The 19,170-nt window shown below is 45.7% G+C and overlaps 2 protein-coding genes across 2 annotated transcripts; both read left to right on the top strand.

The window, feature by feature from the left end:
• The first annotated feature begins 6,988 nt into the window (after nt 1–6,988).
• LOC132911376 (uncharacterized) lies at nt 6,989–7,420 on the top strand. The gene has a single exon (XM_060967997.1). The coding sequence runs from the start codon at nt 6,989–6,991 to the stop codon at nt 7,418–7,420; it is 432 nt and encodes a 143-aa protein (XP_060823980.1).
• Nucleotides 7,421–9,306: 1,886 nt separating this feature from the next.
• Nucleotides 9,307–9,690, top strand: LOC132911375 (uncharacterized). Its single transcript, XM_060967996.1, has one exon. It carries the CDS (start codon nt 9,307–9,309, stop codon nt 9,688–9,690), a length of 384 nt encoding a protein of 127 aa, XP_060823979.1.
• The last annotated feature ends 9,480 nt before the right edge of the window (nt 9,691–19,170 follow it).

Raw genomic sequence — 19,170 nt, 5'->3', positions numbered from 1 at the left:
TTATGTATTTATAAATATCTCCATCAGCTATCTTAAATTTAAAAAAGAGCGTTTGATTTCGATCATAGTTCTATGTTGATGCATTGTAAACGAGACACTGACGGACTGCTAAAATCTATCTCTGTATGAAATAGAAAAGAAAGCTCTACCGGACATTACAAGCGGCCATCCGATCACCTAATTCAAAGAAATGAACCGATGAAATTCGAAGAAATGAAAGAGTCCATATCAACGATTCTCCTACAGCTTGATCCTAGTTGTGGAACAGCTCTCAAAGAAAATGTTGAACATTCACTAGCACAGATGACCCACGGGAAAACTATCAAATATCCAGATGAATTTTTTCATAATCATAAAGTATTAACAATACCTCCCTGTGCATATTGCAGAAACAAATGGAATGGTTCAAACTGAATACCACAAGGCACGGAATGGGCCAAGAGTGTTTGTGCACAGGAATTTGAATGCGTGAAAACCAGCCTATGGAGGCCCCTTCAAAGTATTAAAGACGAAAGAAACATATTTTAAAGTCGAAGTTGAGAAAATTCTCTATCTGAATTATATTTCTATCGACAGGATAAAACTCATATCGTATCATAGTACTAGAAACATCTCATCAAGTAACTTCAAAAACAACTAAGAAAACCATTAGTATACAAGGAGAAATGTAAACATTATCAAAAATGGAACAAAGCAATCTAACAAGGAACCGGACATATCGCGATCGGGCAGATCGCAGATTAGGCAGAGTAAATAAACGTCAAATACAATTTAATGATAATATAGAGCATTGTTAATATTGCAATATATATAATATTGTAGCGTGTTAATGTTAGTATTTAGTATAGCAGTTGTTATATTTATTATTTTATTTTACTTTATTTTTTTATGCTCTCAACATGTAACGTAATATAATTACTGATACAGCCAGAAAAATACTCCAACGCAAACTATCTCCGCCGCTTCGAAGCATGACATACAAGAACCATCACACACAACAAGACAGCGCAGAAACGGAGACACCAACGAACGTACAGCACGTAATGAACATCAACCACAATAACACCAATACCTGTGGTAGTCGAAGCTACGCGCAAGTAACCAAGCCAATAACACCCGTAGTCTACCAAAACCATAACAATAACACCAATGACGCTACAGAAATCAAAGAACTACTAAAGAAATCCATCAAAAGCACCGACCTGTTAACAAAAACGATAAGCGAACTAAACGAAGTATTCAAACAGCAATCACAACAAATCACAGGTATGATACAACTGATAACAAACATGTTAAGCAAATAATAAAAATGGACGTACTAAAAATAGCTGCCTGGAACTCTAACGGCCTACAACAAAGGGCTCTTGAAACCAAAACATTCCTGTATCACAACAACATAGACATACTACTCGTATCAGAAACGCACTTCACAACAAAAAGCTACATAAAAATACCGTACTATATCATATACGATACCAAGCACCCCTCAGGAAAAGCACACGGAGGGACCGCAGTAATAATAAGAAACGACATTAAACACCACCTACACAGCCAAGTTAGTAAATAACACATACAAGCAACCACCGTTACTGTACAAACTAGCAGCAACCATCTACAGCTGTCAGCAGTATATGTACCACCGCGACATAAAATTAGAGCACAAATGTGGGAAGAATACTTCCAACAATTAGGCGACAAGTATATCGCAGCAGGAGACTACAACTCAAATATATAACACAATATAACGAACGATAGTAAACGCCCCATGGTACGTTAGAAACCAGGACATTCGGAAAGACCTGGGAATACCAACGGTCAAGGAGGAGATTACCAGACTTGCAAGAAGGTACAGAAAAAGAACAGGAATACACCCGAACCGGCTGGTAGCGAAAACGAACAACACAACAAACATTGCAAGAAGACTAAAATGGAAACACCCAATAGATCTCATAAAAGATATAACCTAGCAAACATGAAGATGGCACCCCGTTGGAGGTAGCCACCCACATGCTATATTTTTATTTTTATTTTTTTTATTCTTTATTCACTAAGATATAATAATTTAGCAAATGTCCCTCTAGACAAATTGTAAAAACCAAAATAAACTAAAAAAAAAAAAAAAAAAAATACTTTAGTCTTTATGATTTAACCCGATTATAATTATCCGAGATTTGCGATAATGAGCTTGGGCTGAAAGTGACAACTAGTCGCTAAATGTAGCCGCGATCACGGGATGAACGTTTTTACCTAATAGAGGCATAGAATAATTGTATAGCTCTCCTTAAAGAAAGAAAAAGAAATAGTTGTAGCGGCACTCGACAATAAACATTTCAACGTTTTCTGTTCCGTGGCTCGCCACACACAAAGCTTATTCTTCGGGCAAGATGATTACCAGATGTCGATATATCTCCACAGTACATGTTCAGCTAGCCTGAGGACCCGCTATAAATCTTAAGATTTAGTTAACTAAGGTCCTTCAAGCGGACATATAGTCTTCATTTCTTTTACGGGTATCCTTACCTCGATGCGATCATCATACAGGACCCGGGTCCCCTAGGACCATAGGGATTGGATTTACGCCCTATCGACGCACACGTGTACCCAGTACTCTTGTTACCTTTAGTAGTTAGGCCTGCAGGGGCTTCCACTCGTCTAAGGTAAAACGGGACTATCTTTTCTTAAGCCCTACCGTCTCCCGGGACGGTTCCGGAGCAGTTGGTACGCTGCTCACCCGCCGGCGTAACCGTTCCGAAGTTACGAGGGGGGACAACTCGCCTTCGGGGGGGGGGGGGCGCCTAGCCAGCGATTCGGCTATAAACCACTGCCACCACGAGTCCATACCCGAATTTTGGACGAGCAGAGGGGTCGCTACTCCCTTCGGGCTAACACTCGACCGCCCGTGGTACCAACTTATGTCATTGGTGGGACCACCGTGTGGATGTACGGCCACGTCACTGTTGGCCCGACGACCTGCTAACCGGACTTCAACAGACCCAGATGGGACTTCCCGCAAGCGGGGCCCACTGTACTCGACAGTGGGCATTCCCGGCGGTCCCATCCTTCGCATCAGGATCGTGGGTGCGCTACTACTCAAGACCACGGAGAGTATGGCTGCACTAATAGGCTTGCACATACACCAGCTAATCTTCCCTGCGGAGTACATAGAAGACTCAAGTAAGCGGAATGCTCGTTCCGACGGTCCTCCCTGGCTGCGGGAACGTGGGTTTGCCAGCCCCTATAGGCTTACGCCCTCCCTGCGTAACCTTCAAACGGACAAACAGTCTTTATCCTAACAGTCTAATCTATCACCTACTACGAGAAGATACGGGAAATCTGCTTTTCTCACGAACGATGCTTCCCGCTAGCAACTTTCTCCCAAGGACGGTTAGCATCCTTCTTCAACCACAAACATAGAAATTAACCAATTAACAGGAACGTCCATTTCCCTCACTTTCCGAATAAAGGCTTTCCTCGACAAATCCGATGATTTCGTGTTCATAGTTCTCCTCTGCGGCATCATCGTGACGGAAAGTCATTCTCAAATGAGGGATTATTAGTGAGTTACATGGCGTCTTTACGTTCGGTGAATATTCTAACAAAGAGTTTTAAGAGTTTTAACAAAGAGTTAGTAATATCTGTACTGTGGACAAGTATCTCGAGTACGACAGACTTTGGAAGAAAGTAAATTTGCTACCCCGTTGACCGTGGATTCGTTATCGTACCTAAGACCATTGTCATTAGTGTTTAATCACCGCGGTTACTTGTCAATTCTGTAATATTCATACTCGTGCTAATAAACATCACCTCGGTTTTATAACAACAATACCAGTGAAGATTCATTAGACGCCTCTAACCCTAATTATAATGAGAACCCTACATATACATTAATACATTAACGAGGAAGTGTTCAAATAATTATTTTAATTTCTATCATATTATAAATAAAATAACATTATGCGAAAAATTCAAAAGGGGGTTCGTTTAAAAAAATATTAGCCACTCATGAAATAGTTATGTTTAATGGATCAAAATTGAATTTTAATATATAAATATGTAGATATACTCTGACGAAAGAAAAAATACATTCCTTTTTAACGCAATTGAAATATTATGAATTGTTATAATACAAAGAAAACGATATATGATACAATACGATGCAGTGAAAGAAAGATTCAGTTCGTTGGAGACGCGGAGGCGAGCGGACGTGTTTTCGGGTCGCTCCCCAAAATAGTACCTGTGCGCGTAATACGCGAATTATGTGTGTGCTCTTATAACTTTACTGTTAGGAAACGATTAGTGGACGGTGAATATACCGGAAAATGTGAGGAAGTGATTGAATTTCGCGAAAAAATTACAAAAAACGCCAAAGTGAAGTGTAACCATTGGTGATTGCGAGGGTAATACTCGACATGTGTGTGGCTACCAATTTAAAAACAATTAAAATAATAACACAGCGTATTCCTACGGTGACTGTGCAAAGCCAGTGGAAACAGCTATAATTATTAAAAATATGGAAATGAGGAACCACGTGGACGCGGTGCCACGTAGAGCGGCCATTTGAGTTATTAGAAGTGTTTTAGTTAGTTAGAAGTTTAGTTAGTACAAGTGAAGTGAACGCATCGAGGGGAGGAAGGAGCGCACAGGACACGGTGAAAATTGTACGAGTATCCGGTCACCACTGTGAGTACTTTTAATATCAATTCTTGCATACCGTGATTGTGGTGCGCGACGCGTGCGAGGATCTCTGGACGCCGCCATGATGCTAGTGAAGCGACGCCATATTGCTAGTGGCGGACCGGCTGAAGCATAGAGTACATAGTCGCAAGATGGACGACTCGTAGCGATGCTGAAATTAGTGGGTCGCGGAGTACTCGATGTATAGAGCCGAACTCGACGGAAAACCGATACTATAAACGTATACTTTAAACGTAATTTAATTAACTAGTATCGAGCTAAGACGGAAGAAATTGGATTTTCCACACACATAATCGACGCGCACACAGATAAAAAATAAAATTAAGACTATAGAACCCCGACCGACGAATTTACGACAACATTGACAACTTTCTTGGGTACGGCTTGGATACGTTTGGAAGGACACAGAGTGATTATACGACGACCGGCTACGTTAACGGACATTCTCTTTTTTATCAAACAAAAACAATATGGATAAGACAAATAAGGGAAATAAACTTACAGCTCAGGGAGTTACGGAGCCTCCAGGCCGGTCGGTGATTCGAGTAGCGTCCCAGGCTCGACCCGACGGTCATCAAGCGACTGGACGAAGGACGAGGGGAAGGTCGATCCCAGGGCCTCCTCTCGCTCGGTAACCACGACCGGGGACCAAATAGCAACAAGGGTTGCGAAGCAGGAGAATGGACCCAAGATAACTACGAGGATACTTGGAGTTATACTTGGAGTTCGACGAGGACATCGCGGAGATCATCGGGGAAGTCCGGATGCACACTCTAACAACGAAAGGAGCAACTCCGCCCAGCGAAAAGGCGATCCGAATCGTCAAGGAAGAAACCTTGAAAGGCGATAGGATCTTGAAATATACGAGAAAGTCAACGGAAGAGGAGAGGGTGTTCAGGCCAACGAGAAGCCTGGCCAGAAGCCCGTTGAAGGGCGCGAAAGACGAGGTAACCAGCGCATCGGAGCTGGACACACCAGCAGAAATGTCGGATAGTGGCAGCGAGGTGACAATAACAAGGGAATGCCTCAGAAGGAAGGCCATGATGAACAGGGTAACGGTCGAGGTTAAGGACAACGATGACGACAATATCGTCGTTAAACTGAGTGAGTGGAGGACGATGACGTGGATCGTCAGAGAGGTCTTTCTAGATATTCATAGGCTGTGCAACTGATCGCACCTCACGTCCAAACAGGCCGCCGACGTGAAGAGAAAGAGGGACGCCCTTACCGACAAGACGAATAAGCTCTACTCTATATTGGATGAGGTGAAGAGCAAAAAGAATGCCCAGGGATGGTCAGAGCCACCAGGACGACGGTCCCCCCTGAGAGGAACGATGAGAATAAAGGGAAGAGGAAGGTGATATCGCCCATCGAAAGGAAAGACGATGATAAAATGAAGAGACAGGCGAACGGGGAGACCTCCTACGCCGAAGTCTGTGCCGACGATCACTCGAAGAAAGCGGCTTCGTACTGCACGGACAGCGATGGAAGAGAAGACTGGGCCGTCGTCCGTGGGAGAAGAGAAAGAAGAAGGGACAACTCGACGACAGATAGAAGAGTCAACGTAAACAAGGCGGCCGTGGACAGGCCGAAGGGTGCGCAACAGGCCCGAAGCGATCCTTGTCAAAGTAGGACAAGTTAAAGAGTGGATCCAGGTGTACAAGGACATGATGGGTGCGAGGGAGGCCCTAAAGGAGAGTAACGGAATCAGAAGGACCAGAGCAGGAGACATTCTGATCGAGCTGAAGGCAGGGAGCGACGTCAAAAGGATCGTGGCGGATATGATGAGCGGCAAGGTGAGAGCGTTAGCAATGCGCGATAAAATCTCCGTCGAGATCAAAGATATAGGTCCGCTCGTGAGCAAAGAAGAGCTAGCGAAGGAGCTAGAGGATCAACTTGGGGTCAAAGACAACAATGAGATAGAGATGAAAACCTTGAGAATTGCGCCGTGGGGCACGCAGACAGCAATAGTAACGTTGCCGAAGGTGTACCTCGCCAAGGATGGGTCAAGCCAGAAGATCTGAACAGACTTGACGATAGCCACAATAAGGCCCCTGCTTAACGTGATCAAATGCTACAGGTGCCACATGTTCGGACACATGGCGAACAAATGCACGACGATAAGCCCGGGAAAGAAGGTATGCAGAAAGTGCGGAGATAAAGACCACACGATCGCAGCATGCAACAACGCACCGTGCTGCTCCATATGCAGCAAGGAGACAGGTGTAAAATTCGATCATGGGACGGGGTCGCTAGCATGCCCGGGGTATAGAAGGCTGTTGAGAGGGAAATAATGCTAATACTGCAAATTAATCTCAACGGATGCAAACTGGCGCAGGACCTCATGCACCAATGCGCAATTGAACTCAGACCGGACGTCGTTATAATATCCGAACCAAATAGGCAACACCCGCACTGGTACAACGACACCAAGGGAGATGCGTCGATATGGGTCATTCTATTCAACGGCGAACTCCCCGACGAGACTACGGTAGCCAGGAAGAGCGAGATTGTGGGTGTCTGCGCCGGCGATGTCTTCTACATCAACGGGTACTGCTCTCGCAACATCAACAAGCAGGAGTACGACAAGTACATCGATTCGCTGACATCGGTGACCAAGGAAGGTGCGAGGAAACACGACAAGGTCGTCGTGGCCGGCGACTACAACGCAAAATCGACCTGTTGGGGAGGAAAGACTACGGACAGAAGAGGGAGAGTCTCTTGATGGAGGCACTATGTGGCTACTGAGTGTTTCCATTGAGGCTCAACGAAAAATTCACCTTCAGCAAAAATGGGGGGACTAGTTGCCCAGATATAATCAGCGTATCGAAGAAGGTCAACGAGACACACGCCAAAAGCGTTGTCCTAGACAACTTTTCGGCCTCGGACCATCGATACGTTCTTCACAGATTTAAAAGGAAGGCAACAAGAAGGGCTTCGATGTTCTTCAAGTACTCGACGAAGGACTTAACACAGGAGGACTTCCTAAGCAGGTTCGACGACCCGACCTAGGAGGAAGACCACAATGCGGCCAACGGAATGAATGGGGCCGAGTCCCCAAAAATGCATCGAGCGAACGTGCGTCGGGATGTTAAGGAAAGTGGGTTGTGCAACCAATGGGAGGTACTCGAACTATTGGTGGAACACGAAGATCGCGGAACTGAGAGCTCAGATCCACAAAGCCTTGAGGAAGGTGACGAGAGAAAGGAAGAAGGATCACAACGACATCGATCTTCTCGTCGCGGCCTACAAGGGGATCAAGAAACAACTTAAGAAGAAGATCGCCCGAAGCAAAGCCAGAGCTTAGGCGGAGTGTTACAAGATCCTTGAGAGTGACCCTTGGGGCAAACCCTATCGCACGGTCATGAAGAGATGCAACAACAAAGAGCCAGCCAACGGCATGCCGATCAACATGGTGGAAGCGGTCCTAAAAGGGCTGTTCACCATAGGACACGGACCTTCCCGTTACGAGGGCCGCGAAGAAGCTGAGACCGACGAGGTGGGTAGCAACAACACTATCATCGTCTATGGCGACGTCCTGGACATCGCAAAAATAACGAACACGAAGAAGGCAGCAGGAATCGCGGCCTCCCAGGCGAGATCGCGAGGCTGCTAGCGAGCCGTAGGAGCGAGCTCATGGCCAACGTGATGAACGGCATCACCAAATCAGGACGGATCCCCGAATGCTGGATGACGGCCAGAGTGATGCTGCTCAGGAAGCCGGGTAAGGACCCTAAACTTCCAAACGCGTACCGGCCGATAAGCATACTTCCAGCCATGAGCAAGATATGGGGGAAATGCTTAGAAAGAACGATCGAAAGATGCATCGGAGCGGATCCAATCCATCAAAGACAGTAAGGGTTCAGAAAGAAGAGGAGCACTGTGGATGCAATCGAGCGGGTGATGAAGTTTGCCAACACCTGCAAACGGATGAGAGTAATTTGTGTGATGATCGCCTTGGACATCAGCAATGCTTTCAACTCGCTAAGCTGGGAAAGCATAATGAATGAATTCGATAGAAAGAAACTCCCAAGGAAAGTCGGAAGATTGATCGGCAACTATCTGTCTGGGAGGAGAATAATTGTGAGTGTTGAAGTGATCGTCACTTCTGAGAAAACTCAACATCTGGTCTTCGGTTTCTCAACCGCCTAAGGTCTTCGAAGGCGCATAGACAAAAGAATGCGTTTAGGAAAGGCCATAAGCGGTACACGTCCGACGTTGGTTTTGGCAGTTGTCTTTAGTCTCAGGGTAACGTTGCTAGCGAGAGGATCTGGATCGGCTTACATAGTACCACATATTTTGTAATTTACTATTCACAATATATACACTTTCAATACCTTGCAGTTTGCTCACGCATTTCTTTAATTCCATCCACTGAATAACCTTAACAGTGAGCAACCAGCATGGCACGGTGGAGTATGAAGTGGCGGCAGAAGTATCGCAGGGATCTGTTCTCGGACCATTCCTGTGGAACTTGGTGTACGACCGGCTGCTCGAGAGGCTCGACAACAGGAAAATGGTCAAGGCAATCGCCTTCGCGGACGATCTGGCCATGACGTGTGCCGTCGGGAAAACTAAGGAGCCTTCGACAAGGTCAACGCTATGCTGAGGATGGTCAACGATTGTTGCGCAAGCGTTGGTCTCACGCTGGCAAGAGAGAAGACGGAAATAATGCTCATCACTGGGATGCGGGTGACGAGAGTGATCGGAATCAACTTAAGTACCTCGAACATCGAAACGGTCGAGCGGATAAAATACCTTGGTGTCACGATCGACACATACAGGACATTCGACAAGCCCATAGAAACGGTTTGGAGTAGGGCCGACAAGATGGCCAGAGCCCTCAGGGGCATCCTGCCGAACATCAACGGGCCGCCCAGCTTGGCTCCTAGGCTCTACTATAACGTATGGGTGTCTATCGTAACCTATGGTGCAGCGGTGTGGGCAGGCACAGCCGAAATAGGAAAAAACAGGAGGATGTTGAAAAGGGCGTAAAAAACTGCCCTGTGCATAACAACTACGTCATACGGTACTGTCTCTCACGGAGCGCCTTGCGTGTTGATCGGTAATCTACCGATCTACATCAAGGTGAAGCAACTAAAAGTATCATATGAGAGAACCAGGATCCACAAGACCAGGATCGGCGTAGGTGACGGCAGCACACTGAAGGACCAGCTGGAGGCGATCCGGACGAATGACAAAAGGAATGGGAATTGTATAGGAGGGATGACATCACCAAGAAACTAATACCGAACGCGGTCCTTTTTGCCAAGGAGAAAAAAAGAAATAGATTACCATACGATGCAGCTGCTATTCGGGCATGGGATCTTCGGTGCCTACAGGAGATGAATCGGGAAGAGCGCGTGCGCAGGGTGCGCGCGCAGGTCGGTGCGGGCGCAGGTTAAGGGCGTGAAGTAAGTAGGAGTGCGCGAGTTGCGCGCGCAGGTCTGTGAGCTTTACTGCGCGTGTGCGGGGTGCGCAAGCGCGGGTTGCGCGTGCAGGTTAGTTGCGCGCGCAGGTCACGTGCGAGTCAGTACACGTGCGTGAGGTACGCGCGCAGGTGAAGTGTGCGGAATAAGCGCGCGTGAGTTAATCACACGTGCGCGGGGCGCCGTAAGTAACTGTAGTGACTATAAATATCTCCGCGAGGTCGCAGACACACAGTTACCCAGTGAAACTGTAATTGCCGACCGTGGGTAGGTTGCCGACCGCGATCGAGGTTACCGACCATGGGCAAGTTGATTCGGCAGCGAGCGATATTACCGGCCGTCAATAAGTTTACCTACAGAGACCGTACTTACCAACAGTAGGTGCGGTTGCCGACCAGGACAGAGATCGTGGTGAAGAAAAGAATATTAGTGAAATTTCAAGTTAACGACAAGGCAAATCTCAGGACACGAGTGGGAACGTTTTGAAGGGATATAGCGCGACTATACGACGACCGGCTAATATCAAGGACAGTGAGATTAAATATAAATAAATAATAATGGAATTTCTGAAAAAATCTAAAAAATTTACGGCACAGGGGGTTTCGGAGCCTCCAGGTCCCGTCAGTGAATCGAGTAGCGTCCCACGCTCGACCCGACGGTCATCTAGCGACTGGTCGAACGGCAAGGGGAAGGTCGATCCCAGGTCTCCCCTGGTTCGGTAACTACGACCGGAGATAATAGAGCAACGAAAGTTGCAAAAGATGAGAGGGTAAGTGGAACACCCACGAGAAGACTCCTCGAATTCGATGAGGACATTCAGGAAATCATCGAGGAAGTCGGGGTCCCCTCACAAAGAACGAAGGGTGCAACTCCCCCCCCCCCCCCCAAGGCAAGACGATCTGAATCGACAAGGAGGAAATCCCGAAAGGAGGCCGGATTGTTAAATATTTGAAGAAAGCAACAGAAGAGGAGAAGGCGTTTAGGCCGACAAGAAGTTTGGCCGGAAGCTCACCGAAAGACCCGAAGGAAGGGGTTGCCAGCATATCGGAGCTGGATACACAGGTTGAGATGTCTGATAGTGGCAGCGAAGCGACTGCCACTGGAGGGCAACTCAGGAAGAAGGCCATGCTCAATAGAGCAGTGGCCGAGAAAAAGGAGAGCGAAGACGACCTGATAGTCATCAAGCTAAGCGAATGGAAGCAGATGACTGAAATCATTCATGAGGTCTTCCTAGAAATGCATGGGCTGGTCAACAGGCTGTACTTGACGGCCAAGAAAGACGCCATTATCAAAAAGAGAATGGACACCATCAAGGACCATGCCGATAAACTGTACGCCTTGCTTAGCGAGGTGAGGAGTAGAAAAGGATCCAGGATGGTTAGGAAAATTAAAAAGACGATTCCCCCGGAAAAAAGAGACGAAACTTAAGGGAAGAGAAAGGAAATATCGCCCATCGACGCGAAGGACGATAACAAGAGAAAGAGACCGGCGAATAGGGAAGTCTCCTACGCCGATGTATGTGCCGACTGCTCGACAAAAACGACGGCGGACCACGCGGACAGTGACGGAAGAGAAGAGTGGACCGTCGTTCGTGCGAAGAAAGAGAAAAGAAGAGACAACCCTGTAATGGACAGGGTTGCGAAAGTAACGAAAGTGCAGACGGCCATGCCAAAGAAGGCAGAAAGGCCGAAGAGGATGCGGAACAAGCCCGAAGCCATCCTTGTCAAAGTTGGGCAAGACAAGGAATGGATACAGGTCTACAAAGAGATGATGGGGGCAAAGGAGGCCCTAAAAAAGAGCAGTGGTATCAGGAGGACAAAAACTGGGGACATCCTGATAGAGATGAAGACGGACTGTGACGTCAGCAAGACCGCAGCGGATCTGAACACGACGTTGGGCGGCAGAGTAAGAGCGCTACCAATGCGGGATAAGACCTCAGCCGAGATAAGGGAGATAGATCCCCAGATAACCAAGGAGGAGTTAGCCAGGGAGATCCAAGTCCAACTCGGCATCAAGGATAGCAGCGAGGTAGAGGTGAGAAACCTTCGAATGGCGCCGAAGGCAAAGAAGGCGAAGAAGAAGAATGGCAAAGAAGGATAGGGAAGGACACCGACAGCAAATGTCTGGATTGCGGAGGCCCTAACGACAACGCGGAGCATGTCCTCTTCGCGTGCCCGAAGTGGACTGACGAAAGGATTGAATTGGAGAATGCCCTTGGCGAAAAAATAGACGTGGAAAATCTGATGTCCACGGTGACCGCCAAGGACGAGAACTGAAAGACATTCACCAAATTTTGTAAGACCGTTATGTCTCACAGAAGGGTGACGGAACAGGTCGCGGAGGCGGCCAAGAAGAGGATGCATGCAACGATAACGCGGTGCAAGGTTAGAAACACTGCGAGACAACCTGACCCCAAAAAAGGAGGACAGCCTACAATAATTAATTGGCTAAAGAACAAACGAGAGCAGTAATCGCTCAACGAAGACGATATAATTCGGGTTTGAGGAGGACAACCCTGATGAATGCCGTAAGGTTTTGCCGGGGTTGTCCGACCAAGAAGCAGTGAGGAAGGAGGAGGGGTTTTTAGTGGGTATGGCAACGACATCTGCCCGAGTCCCACATAACCCAGCGACACGGGTCGCCGGGTATGCGTAACAGCATTTTTCCCTTCTCGCGCAAAAAAAAAAAAGTGAAAGAAAGACTGATCTTGAAATTCAAGCTCAGGAGCAAATTTCGCGTTACTTTTCTCACATTAATTTACATCAAACCAAGAGTATATATAGCATTCGAGAAATAACTTTTTTATATCCTATACACGATTCGAAATCCAAAAGATATAAGGAACATCCAGGCTTTTATATTTCACCGTCAGGGAACCAACCTTTTTGTGCTATATTTTTCGCCTCATGTTTAAATTTGCATTTCTATATGTAATTTGATGCATATTGTGACCGAAAATCTGATAAAAGAATTAATCACAAATTGAAACGTAATTTTAACCCATAGCCACATGAAAAGTTGTCTCTTTAACAGCGTAGTCTAAAAGGGATTTGCGCAATTTGTCACACATCATCTCTTTGCATTTGCTTGAAATTTGAAGATGTAAAATGCATAGAAGACATACAATATACAAAACTGTATAAATTATCAAAAGCATGAATATTCTAATTCATTATAATTTTTAATATGCAAATCGAATCATTATTTAAATCCTTAATCCTATATTCATTTAGTTGTGTTTATAAAAATATAAATTTGCACAAAAATTCACAGCCTAATCATCTTGAATATCATCATATGTAAAACTACTACTAACATTTATTTCTTATAAAAAGTTGAAAATCTTCACAAGATCTTGTTTCGATTTTACTCATATTCCGTAATTGTATAAAAATGGACACATCGTGATAAGTTACAATGTCGAATTGTAATGTCGTTTACAATAAGGTTAGAAGTATTCAACTTGAATAGTTACTATCAAGACCACGATGTTAAGCGTAGTAGGAGTGACTTGCAAGTAGTGAGTTACAGTATGGCGCGAGGTATAAATTGCAAAATCGCAAATAAGATATGAACCGAGAGATGTGTTCAGTGATTTAGCGACTTGGCCACTAGTAAAGAGATGATGACTAATCAAAGGATGTAAAACCAGTAAAGTTCGGTGATGATGCTGTGGCAGAGGAAAGCTAGTAATGGGTGTATCTAGCGCATGGGATCATCGGATTTATTGGTAGCAAGTTTGGCTAGGAAAGTGAAGGCAATAGTCATTGCTTTTGATTGGATAAGTAGGTTGGTGGACAAGGAAGGGTTTTAGCCGCCCACGAGAGAAAGTTGCTAGCGGGAGACACCGAATGTGAGGAAGACCAAATTTCCCGCATCTTCCCGTAGTAGACAGTAAATTTAAGGAACACTTGAAATAAAAGATGTTTGTTTAGTCTAAAGGATCTTAACTATGAAAATGCAAAGATTTATGGTGGGTCCTTAAGACTATTGACGGTACGCAGTAAGGGTGTGTAGACATCTTGCCTGCAGCGTGGGGCCTGGTTTGTGTAGAGAGTCACCGGATGTAACAGTGGTTAAAGTCATTAACGTGTGAAATTTAATTCCATAGAGTGTTAAATCAAATGTTTACAATAACGTTTGTGCTATCAACAAATGTAATTATAGATTTTTAATATTATATTTAATTTTAATATGTGTAATAATATAATGTATAATGATTTTGTATAATTGTAATTAGGCCTAATTCATCCCTTGGCAAATCCCTGTTGTGGAAAATACGCGTCAGCGTGTGCAACTTTCTAAAGAACGACAAGAAAACGACAAAAGAACAATAGATAAAACAGAGTGCAAGTAGCAGGAATATTGAATGAATTAAGAAAGCAAATGCATCAATTAAGAAATCGCGGAATGAAATGAATGAAAACATTAAAACAAATGTGAATAGTTCTTACAAATTTGATCAACTGTTTTGTGGCAAAGCTACTTGTTTATATTAGGATATAGTATTTACTAACATAAACCACGTATGAAGAAGCTGAGGTGTAGGGCGTGTAAGGTGCCAAATGAATTCGGCGTTTTAGTTAACAATTCATTTATTAACTCCACTAGCATCTTCTTCACCACTCTCGACTCGCGACTCGTGCTGACAGCTGCTTACTGATCTGTATCGCTTCCCGCAGGGAGGACCGCCGGAAGTGCAGGGAGCTTTTAGGTCTACTGTACGCCCGCTGGCGTGAGTCTATGGGGTCTGGCAAACCAACGTCCCCGAAGCCAAGGGGGATCGTTGCGACAGCGTCCCGCTTACGTGAGTCCTCTATGGACACCGCAGGGTAGGGCCGCTGGGAGTATAGGGCGTTTTAACTCGGTTACATTCTCCTCTTCGTGGCCTTTGGGTTGTAGCGAATCCATAATCCCGTTATAATAGACTCGTTATAAACAAACATTGCGTGTACTTAATAGGTGCAGTTCACACTAGTTGACATCTCTCGCTGACAACCGCACTCCTAATCCGCTTAGTGCCCTTTTGTCATCTTTCGATGTCCCCACTACGCACACGTTCGTTAAGCATCCGCGATCGTGGTCACGTACGCCCTTCTCCGAGTATTTGACGAGTATTTGACGACCAAAGCGATATCGATGGCTCATTATGTCTATCAGCAATTACGCTTTATCGTGGTCTCACTTATGTTTTGTCGGACTTTCGTAAAGAGTCTTTCCGCGATGTTATATTATGTACCAACGAAATTGTTGTAAAGAAAATTATTCTTTGCGGTCTAGTCTCACTACAAAGCAATTAAATAAATACTTTTTATGAGTTTCACATTCTTATGCTTTTAAAGAGAAGAGTTGATTATCTTATGGACATAAAGAGTTAAAAAGTTTCTTAGAAGTGTAATAACGTTTTTCAATAAAAGTGTGGCTGATGCTGTGAGGATCGGTATTACGAAATAACGAAAGAGATTGCTGCTGCAACCGTTAAGCATATAATAAATATATAATGAATATAATAAATAGAAGTGTATACATACCGTCGATAGACGTTTGTACAAAGTATTCTCAAAGATAGAGTAGGCACGCTCGCGGATAACTCGATAACTCGTATTCTCTGGTAATCGCAGATAATAGCGCGGATAAGTAGCTCATGTAATAACTCGTATAACTCGGATAATAATAATTTCGTTCGCGATCGTGTCCGTTTATTTATACTGGTCGGAGGGGGGGGGGGGAGTCGGAAGATTCAAATTTGTCTTAGAACGACGGTTACCATCAACGGCGACATTGTTTTTGCCTGGAGATAATCTAGCGCTGATTTCGCGTGTCGAGGCGGTGTCCGTGTTTCGAAGCACAACAACAACATGAGTCGCTCTCGCTTCGTCTCGTCCTATGTTTCATGTGTCGCTACATCACCCCTCTGCCAGTGATAACGTTATAGCTAGATCGCATTTATAAAATTATGTACACTGTTTTTTTCTTGGTCGTCGCTATTTTAAAATTTACCGATACATCTTGTGTCTGACAATTCGACTCTTAACCGAAACCTGCTTGAAATCAATCGGGAAAACGGACTCTTCGTCCAGACCGCGTAACGTACCTATTCCTGGCGTTTTCTTCTGTGCGCTAATTGTTGATGTTTGTAGCACTTTCGTCACGGGCGTTCGTTCGTCCTACCGAAATCAGTACGTTACGGGTTCCATCGGCTTTTTCCTCTAAGTCGCCCGGTATAATAAACGCAGGTTGCAAACGGTCTACGGAAACCGTCACGTCGCGATTATTTATTTTAATAACGTAATATTTTTCGGTTTTTTTTTATTACTCTAAACGGTGCGTCGTATTGCGGCTGTAAAGGGCTTCCTACCGCGTCATGACACAAGAAAACATAGGGCGATGATCCTAATTCTTTGAAGATGAAGATTTTCTTTTCGCCATGACGCGTAACTGGGTGTGACTTGACTTCCTCCATCCGTTATTTTAGCCATTTCGCATATTCCGAATTGGCTCGATGCTTCCGCAAGAAGAATTCCGCCGGAAATCGTATGCCGGTGCCGTAAATCATTTCGGCGGCCATTCCGTTAAGATCCTCCTTCATCGCGGTTCTAATGCCTAGTAAAACGATCGGCAGAACCCAGTTACTCGTGTCATGGCACTTAATCGCCGCTTTTTGTTGCCTATGAAAACGCTCTACCATTCCATTAGACGCGGGATGATAGGCCGTCGCGCGTAAGTTCTTGACGCCGAGCAACCGGCATAACTCTTCCAACAGTCGCGATTCGAATTGGCGTTCTTGGTCGGTCGTGACTTTTAGAGGTACGTCGAAACTAGCTATCCAAGTTGAAAGGAGGGCCGAAGCAACGGTTGGCGTTTCCATGTCGACGATCGGAACGGCTTCGGGCCAACGCGAAGAACGATCGATACACGTTTGACAATCGATAACTCTGGGAATATCGTATGACAATAATGTCTAAGTGTATGTGTTCGACCCGGCCTGCGAGCGTTTTGAACGTTCCTATGTGCGAGGTTACGTGCCTAGTGACTTTGCAACGTTGACACGGTATACATTGTTGCATCCACGTTCGACAATCTTTATTTATGGACGGCCAGATGAAACGTGTCGTCACCAATATGTGCGTAGCACTTATCCCCGGATGGGAAAGTTCATCTGAAATACGGTGCGTAGTAACGGTTCCGATACGTATGGTCGCAAGGTTTCGGTCGAGATATCGCAGTGGGGAACGACATCTTGATTGGGAAATCGTACTTTTTTCAATTGCAGTGCGCCAGAGCTGAAGTTAATGATATCGCGCAGCTCGTTATCGTTCTCTTGCGCTGCGGCTAATGTTTGATGATCTGCGGATTTCCCAATCGCTTCTATCCGGGATAGAGTGTCGGCTATCCCTTTTATGTGTCGGATATCGGTCGTAAATTGTCCGACGTAGTCAAGATGTTTAAATTGTCTTCGCGAACACTTGTCGAGATTTTGATTAAACGCGTATAAGGGGTTTATGGTAGGTGAAAATAACGAAATTTTTACCTTCTACGGTGTGTCTGAATCGTTTTACCGCGGTGTAGATCGTGAGTAATTCTCGATTGTACGCGCTGTACTTTTGTTGCGCGGGGGATAGCGATTTTGTCATAAAACCCAAAGGTTGCCAGGTATCGTTGACGCGCTGTTGAAGTACCGCTCCTATAGCATAATCGGAAGCATTGACCGCGAGGCTAACGGGTGCGCCGGGAATCGGATGCGTTAACATTGTCGCATCGGATAAGGCGCGTTTTGACTCGCGGATCCTCTATTCAGCTTGTTCGGAACACTCGATGTGCACGCTGCACTTCTTTGTGCCTTTGAACAAGTCGTTGAGTGATTGAAGAATTTTCGCGGCCCCCAGTATGAAACGTCGGTAAAAGTTGATCATACCTAGGTACCTTCGTAGGTCTTTAACGGTTGCGGGTAACGGTACTTTAACTATAGTGTCATCGCGTTCGGCTAATGGTTTTATCCCCTCGGCGGTTACGGTGTAAAATTTCGCTCACGCTGAATTCACATTTCGCGAGATTTATTACGACCACGTATTCGTCGAGGCGTTTAAACAAAATCCGCAAGTGTTCGCGGTGTCGTTCTTCGTTTTCGGAAGCTACTAAAAAGTCGTCTATGTATGCGTAGACGAAATCGAGCCCTCTCGTGATTTCGTTTACGAATCTCTGACACGTTTGCGCGGCGTTTCGAAGCCCAAACATCATATTGGTCGTTTCGAAAAGATCGAAAGGTGTTGTAATCGCGGTTTTTTTAACGTCCTCCGGCGCGATTGGAATTTGACGGTAAGCACGAACAAGATCTATTTTGGAGAAAGTATGCTTACCACGGAGGTTCTACGCGAAGTCCTCGATGTGTGGCGGTGAGTTCCTGTCCGTGGTGGTGCGGGCGTTCAATGCCCGATAGCCGCCACACGGTCGAATCCCTCCGTCCTTTTTCGGCACGATGTGTAAGGGTGATGTCCACGGGCTTCACGATGACTGCATCACGCCTTGTTCGATCATGACTTCGAATTCCGCCTTCGCCAGCTTGAGTCGCTCGGGGGCGAGGTGGCATGGATAGCGCGGATAGGAAGTCCGGGCGTCGTGCTGATGTGGTGTTGCACCCCATGCTGTATAGAACTTCGCCGGAACACTGGCGGCTTCATTATATCGGAGAATTCTGCCAGCAGTCTGTGGTGCGGCGAATCTCCAATGATCGTTTTTATGGACGTTACGTTGGCCGTAGCGGCCCTTAGTCGACAGTCGGGTAGTTGTGTCGAGGAGACGCTTGTTGCGTGGGTCTAAGAGCAACCCGTAATGGCTCAGGAATTCGACACCGATAATAGGCATTTGCACATGGGCCACTACAAAACGTCATCTGAAAGGTTGGCGTAACGATAAATTGAGCGATACGGTGACGGTGCTATACGTCACAATCTGCGTTTCGTTGCCCGCGAACAGTTCGTAATCGGATTTGTTCGTGGGTCCGTGGATCTTACTGCGCGGATAAACACAAGTGTCGGCACCGGTGTCC

This window comes from Bombus pascuorum, chromosome 10 (genome assembly GCF_905332965.1).
Source record: "Bombus pascuorum chromosome 10, iyBomPasc1.1, whole genome shotgun sequence".
In the NCBI taxonomy this organism is placed as follows: Eukaryota; Metazoa; Arthropoda; class Insecta; order Hymenoptera; family Apidae; genus Bombus; species Bombus pascuorum.
This window is presented reverse-complemented; position numbering and strand designations above follow the sequence as displayed.

Excerpts from the sequence above, each read along its gene's own strand:
- LOC132911376 (XM_060967997.1), top strand. The coding sequence starts at position 6,989 with ATGCTAATACTGCAAATTAATCTCAACGGATGCAAACTGGCGCAGGAC.
- LOC132911375 (XM_060967996.1), top strand. The coding sequence starts at position 9,307 with ATGGTCAACGATTGTTGCGCAAGCGTTGGTCTCACGCTGGCAAGAGAG.